Source organism: Grampus griseus, assembly GCF_964374135.1.
Source record: "Grampus griseus genome assembly, chromosome: 14".
NCBI lineage: Eukaryota > Metazoa > Chordata > Mammalia > Artiodactyla > Delphinidae > Grampus > Grampus griseus.
In genome coordinates this window covers 42,884,809-42,894,524 of record NC_139008.1, presented here as the reverse complement: position 1 = coordinate 42,894,524, position 9,716 = coordinate 42,884,809, and the positions used below count along the sequence as shown (strand labels likewise).

At 45.1% G+C, this 9,716-nt stretch overlaps 1 protein-coding gene across 1 annotated transcript; it reads left to right on the top strand.

Moving 5' to 3' along the window:
- Nucleotides 1-3,141: 3,141 nt before the first annotated feature.
- Nucleotides 3,142-4,522, top strand: NKX2-4 (NK2 homeobox 4; the record flags this gene model as incomplete). The annotated part of the gene is made up of 2 exons (XM_082671063.1): nt 3,142-3,592; nt 3,909-4,522. The coding sequence occupies 2 exons, from the start codon at nt 3,142-3,144 to the stop codon at nt 4,520-4,522; spliced, it is 1,065 nt and encodes a 354-aa protein (XP_082527189.1).
- Between the last annotated feature and the right edge of the window lie 5,194 nt (nt 4,523-9,716).

The window sequence follows — 9,716 nt, the reverse complement described above, 5'->3', positions numbered from 1 at the left end:
CCTGTGTGTAAAATGGTAGTATGCTTCAAGATGTACAGACTATGCCAGAAGAAACAGGTAATAGTGCCTCTGAGGAGGGAAAATGGGAGGCTTGAGGGAAAGTGGGAGGATGGGAAGGGGAGGAACATCTCTTTTCACTTTGTTCTCTTTGGTAGTATTTGGTTTTGGGGTTTTTTTCCTGAGTGCCGGCATTGTTTTTAAGGAAAGAAAAAAACCAACAAGAAAACATTTCTCAGAAACGTATTTCCTATGAAATCCAATTTCACAAGTCAATAGTATTCAAGAATCTACTGAGTATAAATTTCCATACATAATTTAGGCAGACAACAATATGATGAAATGAATTTGATAAAGAGCTTTAATGGAGCATCAATTGGATTATTCTAATTTGTATCTGTATATAAATGTAGATACACATCCTCCAGACTACACCTATTTCCAGAATCATCTGCACACATCCAAACAGTGTTACCAGCATGAAGTTATGTAATTTCTGGAATGAAACACAAACAAATGATAGGGAAAAATGTTGAAGATTGTGGATTTTTTTTCCAGAACTGTTCACCTCCAGTAAAGGAGAACTAATTAGGGTATCAAGTTCCCAAGCAGCCACAAAGTGACTATCTGCAGAGAGCCCCGAGATATGATAAAGTGCTTTTTTATTTAAAGGTGGGAACTTTCCAGATGTAAATGAACTTGTAGCAGGACCCACTACAGCTGAAAAACAAAATAAGCAACAAATTGTAGTTTAACCACTCAATGTGAACTGCTACCCTAAAGTTCTATAAAAATATTACACAAGATGAAATGTATAGCCTGAAAACAGAATAAATAATAATTGTCTAAAAAAAACTATAATTGTAAACACTTTTGCACTTTGGGTAACTCAACAACACGAATGAAGACTGTGATAATAGGTTTCACTTCTAAAACATGTTTCGACTTGAAAACTAAAATATAACGGTTCACAAATGACTTTTATATCCATAGACGTTATAAAAACTACTTTTACTTACTCTCTTGTCTCTGAGGAAAGTTTGAAAGGAAAGACTTCTTATTATTTTTAAGAGAATCAAGTAAACAATACAATTTGAATGAAACCAGAACTTAAAAACCAAACTGCAGTTTTTAAGATTCTAGCAACTACTTAAATACATACGATACATGAATACTTCATTGTATTAAATCACTAATTTAAAAAAATTAAGTAGGCAATTCCAGTGCAGGTGAGGATGAAGACCTAGCCCAAGTGTTTCAAGCTGAGGAAAGACCTGTAGAAGTAGTGTGGTGCAAAAACTGTAGCAATACTAATCTTACTAAGTCAGCAACTGACATCTGGAAACAATCATGATACCTTGTCTTTTGGATCTTTCAGTATTTTAAAATACTAATACTCTACACACTTGCCTGGTTGACACTTTCTTCCCATAGGTGAATACTGGTCCCTCCCCCCCAACACCCACCCCCAGATTCTTTGCAAAACTCACTAAAATAAACAAAACAATGATTAAAATAATAAGAGCAAAACCATGGAAGACATTTCAACCAAAGCACTGAAACCAAACAAGGAAATGGTAACTGTTCTTCCCTTCAAGACTGTGTACTATTAGGTTTTATGTTCTATCAGGTTAAACTGGAATTGTTTTCATACATCCTGTTCTTCTTTTTCTAAACAATAAAATCTTGCTTAAGAAAGCACTCTCCTTGTTTTTCTTTCTCCTGCCCCAGTCTCCAGGAAAACTTAAAAACTGCATCTTCATTTCCCTGGTTGTTTCATTTTTTTAACTGCAGGGCTGTTTTAAAAATTTAGTCAGTATGCTTCTCACGCTTCGTCTTATTCTTTGTGGTGTTCAGCATTCAGAGGAAAGTTCACAATGTCTAAGTTCTTTGCTATGCAGGTAAATATGCAAATCAAAGGATGACAAAGTTTTTTTTAGAATCAGTTTATCTACAGTATTTTTCCAGAGAAACTACCATTTTCACCTGATCTGTGCATCCATTTCATAATCCTTGAGCAGGTTATATTTTTCATAAAACAATAAAAAGACCCATTTCGAATAGCTAGAAATATTTGGATTTTCGCGGTGTTTTCTTTCTCTTCTTTTTGATCATTGTAGTGATAGGCCAGTAATCCCTAAGTTGGATATTTGTACTTGGGCGGATGCGGGGAAAAAAAAAGTGGGGGGGGGGGGAAGAAACCTGTAAAGAACTTTGCAGGTGCAAGCTGAACAGGAAACATTCGAAAGATTAAAAATGTACCCTCTTTCCCTTACCCGACCTCCATCCCCACAGAGAAGAAACAGAATACTTACAAGTTAGCATCTGTGTATTTGTATCTCTATGTGTTTTCTCTCTTCTTTGGATTTGGATACTTTGAGCTAATTTGGAAGTGCCCGTTTGGTTGTCCACAAAATGATGCTTGAGAATCTAAGGATGCATAAATTAGAAGCCCTACAAAGGCACAGAACGGTCACTGTACCTCACTCTTTATGCGCTCTTATGGTGGGACCCAAGAGCCTTTCCTTTTCTTTCTTTCTTTTTTTTTTTTTTTTTAACACTTTAGATGATGGAGCGAGTGAGAGGCTGGTAGCTAGAGACGAAGAGGCGAGCCCTGCACCATCCCCCCCTCAACTTAACACCACATACCCCCTCCCCAATTACACTGGACTTTGCTACGAAGTCAGTAGTTTTAGGAAAACTGGGGTCTGGATCGGCAGAGGCGCGGAATCCTTCACTTCAAGCCTGGACGCCGGCCTCGGAGTTTCTATTTCTGGTGCTCCAGGGTTGGGATAACGACCGGGATGGAGGCGGGAAGCATGGAGAAAGCAAAGGGGAGTGATCTTTTCAAGAAACACCCAACTGCCCCCTTTACCTTTTTTGTCTCCACTATGGGGAGGTGGGGGGCCGAGAGAAAAAGATGTCAATGACCATTGTTTGCTCGTGTGCGATGTTGCTCCGCCCCCCGAGTCTGTCGTAAACCTGGCGCGGGACTAAAATAAACCCCAGATCCCGCAGCTCCGGGGGCTCGCCGCGCCGCCGACTCCTGGTCACAGGCGCTGCCGCCCCGGCCCAGGTGGCGGCGACCCACGGCCGCCGCGTCCCGCCCGCCCCGGCCCCCCCTACCTGGCCGTCCGCCGAGCCATGTCGTTGAGCCCCAAGCACACGACGCCCTTCTCCGTGTCCGACATCCTGAGCCCCATCGAGGAGACCTACAAGAAGTTCGGCGGCGCCATGGACGGTGCGCCGCCCGGCCTGGGGGCGCCTCTGGGGGCCGCGGCCGCCGCCTACCGCGCGCCGCCGACCGGGCCCTCCTCGCAAGCGGCGGCCGTGGCGGGCATGCAGCCCCCGCACGCCATGGCGGGCCACAACGCGGCGGCGGCGGCAGCGGCGGCGGCGGCGGCGGCGGCGGCCGCCACCTACCACATGCCGCCCGGCGTCCCGCAGTTCCCGCACGGCGCCATGGGTGGCTACTGCAACGGCGGCCTGGGCAACATGGGCGAGCTGCCCGCCTACACGGACGGCATGCGGAGCGGCGCGGCCGCCGCGGCCACCGGCTGGTACGGCGCCAACCCGGACCCGCGCTTCTCGTCAAGTGAGCGGGGCCGGGAACGCGGGACGGAGGGCAGCGGACCGCGCGGGCTTTTCCCGCCACAGTCCGAGGCGCGGGGGGCGCTGGGACCGGGCTCGGAGCGCGCGGGGTGTCCTGGGACCCTGAGCGCGCGGGGGGCGCTGGGACCCGGCCGGGGTCGCGCGGGGCGTCCTGGGCCGCTGCGCGCGCGGGGGGTGCTGGGCCCCTGGGCGCGCGGGGCGTCCTGGGACCCGCCGGGGCCACGCCGGCGTCGCGGCTGCAGCGGTGTGAAGCGAGCTGGGTGGCAGCTGACTGGCATTCCCTTTGGGCCCCTCCCCAGTCTCCAGGTTCATGGGGCCGTCAGCGGGAGTGAACGTGGCCGGCATGGGGTCGCTACCGGGCATCGCGGACGCCGCCAAGTCGCTGGCGCCCCTGCATACGGCGGCGGCGCCGCCGCCGCGGAGGAAGCGCCGCGTGCTGTTCTCGCAGGCGCAGGTCTACGAGCTGGAGCGGCGCTTCAAGCAGCAGAAGTACTTATCGGCGCCCGAGCGCGAGCACCTGGCCAGCATGATCCACTTGACGCCTACGCAGGTCAAGATCTGGTTCCAGAACCACCGGTACAAGATGAAGCGGCAGGCCAAGGACAAGGCGGCGCAGCAGCTGCAGCAGGAGGTCGGCCTGGGCCCCCCGCCGCCGCCGTCCCCGCGCCGCGTGGCCGTGCCCGTGCTGGTCAAGGACGGCAAGCCCTGCCAGAACGGCGCGGCCACGCCGACGCCCGGCCAGGCCGGCCCGCAACCGCCCGCGCCGACGCCCGCGCCCGAGCTGGAGGAGCTGTCGCCCAGCCCGCCCGCGCTGCACGGCCCGGGGGGAGGCCTGGCGGCCCTGGACGCGGCGGCTGGGGACTACGGCGGCGGCGCGCTGGGCGCCAACCTGCTCTATGGCAGGACGTGGTGACGGCGCGGGCCGGGCGGGGTCCCTCGTGACGCCTGAGGGTCGGCTTGGACCGACGGCGGACGCGGAGCTCGCAAACGGACGGACGGGTCGTGGAGGCGGGCGGGCGCGGAACCTTACTACTGGGTGTGGGGACGCGACAGCCCCAGGATCGAATCACGAGCATCGCGCCAGGGGGCTTTGAGGTGGTTGAGGTGGTTATTTCCTCCTTCCAGAGGTTCCTAAATTATGTGAAAAGCCGGCCGAATCCAGATCCACCACGTTCCTAACCAAAGCTCTCAGAGTTTTAAACGTTGGAGACTTCGTTGGTGTTTGTTGCTCTAAAAACCAACCCAGCTTTAGCAATGAATTCTTCTTGGAGTGGAACTTACCTTGGGAGATTAATTTTCGAATCCCCCTCCCCTTAAGTGCAATTTCATTAATGTTTGATGGAAAGTAAATTTAATTGTAGCTCAAGGTGGATCATGCACATAGCAACATTATTGCAGAGGAGTTATTGCCATTTACAGAAATGGAATAAACTTAATCAAAATATCGCTTATTATAGCTTTTTAAATTTAATGCTGTTTTTTAAATGTTTTGATCATTATTTGGCAATGAGTGTTTGTATATTACCCTAAAAGAGGATTTTCCCCCTAATATGCAGTTCATCAAAAGAAAGAAGGGTTGTAAGCTACTTTTTATATGGAAACTGGTCTCCCCAATGAATGGATAAAATAAATGACACCCTGTCTTTCTGTAGACATGTTATTTACTCTTTCTAAGGTATTTGCTTATCTTGATTTGAATACCGTGATAAAACATTAGAACAAGTAAGCAAAATTGCTAAGATAGACATCAATTAATTAACCTGTTTGAAAGCATGTCAAGAAGAGAATAAGGTGATTTACTGAATTGTAATCAGTATGTAAAGAATAAGTAACTAAAATATTTATAATTTTTTCATATTTAGAACTTAATAGGGGTTACACACCGATTTTGTTGGTGTTTTCTTGTACAAATAATGTATTTACTCTTTAATATGATGATTTATATTTCCTGTGTTTCAAAAGGATATTTAAATATAACTTAAAAGAACCTTAAGTACTTTTTTTTTGGTAAGAGTCAAATGGTCATTTATTTTACACTAAGTTGTATAGGTTTTTTTTTTTTTTTAACACTACTTGGCATGATGTGACAACACAGCTCAGTTGACTCATGATTTAAAGAACTGGTAGCGGAGTAAAAATACTAAAAAGCTGAAGAACGTGAGCTTATGAAATGAAGACAAATTAAAGACGTTAACATGGATAAAACGTGATTTATAAATGACCAAAACATCTACCAGAGACCTTAAAGCTCTTCTACATTTGAAGTTTTAGAATTATAGTTTGAAGCAAAACATTTTATTTAACTTCACTGTTTGGGTGTTTTTCTGAATGTGCAAAGTGCATTCTTTAAGAAGGTGTTTTAAAAGTTGCACTTTCTCTAAATGTATTTTATATAGTAAATAATAATAATAGTAATTAAAAACTCCAGTTCCTTCCACAAAAAGAAAAAAAAACCCCGAAACACTAAAGAAGCAAGTGGATCAGTCTTTATCAAGGGGCTGTGAATGCATTTTTGTAAAATGATAACTGATTTTTAAAACATTTTACATAAAAAAATAAGCAGAAAAAATAGTATGACAATGGTGCAATACACCTGAAGGAAATTTTCCCAGTTTGGGTTTTTGCATACTAATAAAATTGACTTTCAAAATATTAGCCAAGCTAGCATAACTATTACTGATGTGCCACATTTCAAAATGCTTGTTTATATTGATCGGATTCCTTCAAATTCTGAAATTTTACTTCTAGAAAACATGTTCTAAAAGTTCACATGGTTTGTAATTTTTTTTTTTTTTTTTTTTTTTACAGCCCAATACTCAACAAAAGCAAGAATAGCTTATGGGACTAAGGGGTCCAAGTAACATATTTAAAGAAAATAAATCTTCGTGGACAGTTTTTTCCTTGCTAATTTCTGGAACAAAAAATCCCTTAGACTAAGGGAACTCTCTATCAAAAAGACCATTAAGAAGAAACAGCCTTCTTTATACAATATTTTCTGAAAGTGTATTTGGTACAGGCATATCTTTTTCCTTTCAATGTTCCTTTAAATAGTAAAGGACCCAAGCCAGAAGTAATTGCTGCAGAGGGCTTAACATTCTATACCCAGAAACTTACTGAGTTTATGTGTGCACATCCTGAAATTAGGACAAGGTTTGATTTTGAAACATTAAAATAGCAAATGTTTTTATTATAGAATTCCACATTCTGATTAATGCAAAACAAGAGCTTTTTTCTTCTTTTGCAATTAATGCTTTGCAGATCTTTTATAAAAACACAAACGGCCAGACTAGGTGAAACTCATTAACTGAAGAGGAGGATAAGTGTCTTCACGACCAAGAGGGAGGGCTGGCGCAGGGTCTAAGTGGAACAAAGCCCCTCCAAAGTTTCGCAGAGGCCACAGTAAAATGCGGTTTCAGAAATGCTAACTGCAGATGTGACACTTTCCTAAATGTTTTGGAGTTTTACAGCATTCTAACGTATCTTTTCCAATTGAGGCACAGAAACCAAGATCCAGAATCAAAGTTGCAGAGAGGAACGGCAGGGATTGCAGGTACTTTTCTGAAATCTGTGTTGGGATGTAAATTAAAGCGGGGTGTGTGTGTGTATGTGTGTGTGAGCGCAATGTTGAAGGATACAGGAAGGGTGTTTTGTATATGGAAGGGGGGATGGTGTGTGAAACCCAGTTGTCTTCTATTTAAGGCTTTGCTTAGAACTAAAACCTAATGGTCAGAACAAGTAAGTCAATCAGACTTTTATCAACACAGATGTTGTGTTCAAACTCCATTCTGCTATCGACTGTTTACTTTCAATTTAAAGCAAATCAGAGACTCAATCCTGTTCACTAAATGCAAGCAACTTCCAAAGACTTGCTTTGTTAGCTGCATTGAATACTGATGATTTATAAACTTTTAGAATAAATTGGTGAACCATAGTCACATAAAGACCCATTGATTGGATTTTTAGCTATGAATTTGTGCATCAGATAGTGCACTGTGTAGTGGCAGTATAAATTTCAGATGTAGTTCAAAGCATGAATGATACTGCCCAACTGTTTAATATAACACTAACGTGTGGATAAAACCCTGTATATTAATTACTAGTCCAGTTTTTAAAAATAACTGCTACTTGCCATGCCCAAATACAATGAGACAGGGCAGTAGGATACATTTTATTAAAACTGAATTAAATAAATAGACTTTTGCTAGTGAGAATTGGTGAGCATCTGGACAAGATTCAAAGAAGACTTGAAGTCAGGAATTCGCTCTCTCCAGTAAGTATTAAGATAACTTTGTGATTTTAAGATCACTTTTATGTCATTATTTTTAAGCCTGGAGGTAAGCTTAAATGGAAGCTTCTGAAAGAGGTGTTTTGGTTTCATTTGTCTTTGCTTTAGAATGTTTACCTGCAGTTGAATGAAATGCCTTTTATTTCAGTTTCTAAATTCCATGTAACCTCTTATTTCAGTAGTTGCTTAAATGATTTCTAATAAAAGTTTAACCACAAATTTGCCCAAGTCTAAGTTGTGCAAGCTATTTTGGAGTAGTGAATAGCTCCATTCCCATTTCACACACACAAATTAAAGCATGTTCCTTTTTGGCCCTCGTGCATGTATACGGTGTCAGACAACAAGCAACGCAGGCATTCACTTCACCCCGAGTGGGGCGTTTGCTACTTCATTAGTTTTACTTTTTTCCCCGGTTAGAAGTAGCAGAGCCGTCGCTCGCGGGCACGCGTCCGGTGGGTCGGCTCCAGGCCGCCCTGGGGGCGGGAAGCGGCGCCGACGAGCGGGATGCAGCCGGGGCCGCAAGCCGCCTGTGAACCGGGCGTCCAGGTGACTTCGGAGAATGTCTACATTCTAATTTCGAAGCAAAGCGAAATTCGCTTACGTTCAGGCTTGGAACTTAAATCAGCAGCCTCGGGAGAGGACCCTTTCCGCTCTTTCCGTCCAGGTCCCGGTATTCGAACGCGTGCGGAGCTGAGACGACGCTGGGCTGGCGGAGAAGCTGCGGCGCGGGGTCCGGCCGGGGATCCGGGCTAGGATGCCGGGTTCCCCGAGCCTCGGGGCCGCGGGCGTCCCCGCCCCCGCCGAGCGCCCCCCGAGCCCGCCCGCCCGGCCCTGGCTCGGGCTCTGCCTGCCGGTCATCTCCCCGCCTGCCTCCCCGACGCTGCACGGCGGCCGGACAGAGCTTCCGATGGATGGCCGTGGGCTCTAAGGCTTTGCCTCACTGGACCCTACGGGGAAGACAGCTGCTCACCATGGGCTCTTAGCGCCGCGATGAAGTCGGGCTGTTTCCAGGTTCTAAGATTCTTACAAATCTTTAATGAGACCCTGAAAAAACTTGGCCCTACGTAAACATACTACAGTGGAGTTAATTACATAAAATTGACCCGTTGACTTTACACCCGAACATGGAGGGGATAGTTATAGCTTTAAACATGCCATTTAAAGTTCTAAAAAGCGTGTACTTGTTGAAATAACAGGGCATTTTTCTGGGAGATTCAAACGTGGGGACAAGTTAGAAGGAGATGCAGAGTACGGAGAGGGAAGGAAGCGAGGTCTCACCACTGGCTAGTGGGACTCTAGCCGGCTTAATTTTTCCATCAGGCTTTTTGCTTAGGTGTCTTCAGAACACTTTAAACATTAATTTTCAAACTTGTTTTGATCCGTTACATGTAATGGTGAAAGAGCCAAATCAGAAAGTTATTTTAGACACACTCATGATAGCTTAAAACAAAAACTAGACCAAAATTAAAGATCTGAGAAAATATAGGTTCTGCAGAAGTGTGGGTATGGTGTACTTAGGAAGCTCTGTACACTAAGTAAGACATGTATGTGGGCTCCTTTGGAGTATGCAATACTGATTTAGGCGCTATACATTTTCAGTATTTGGAAGATAGAGAAATCTAACAGAAGGTATTATTCCCACTTTAATGTATTGTGAAGTAATATATAATGGTTGTGTTAATTCCCAGCAGAGAGACTCTTTACCTCAACAATAAAGGACCCTGCTCTATTCACCCATCATCAGCAATGAACTCAATAGCTTCAAAATACCTTCCTATCCAAGGTTTAAGGTGGGACTTTTTCTGAATAGATTTAAGATTAA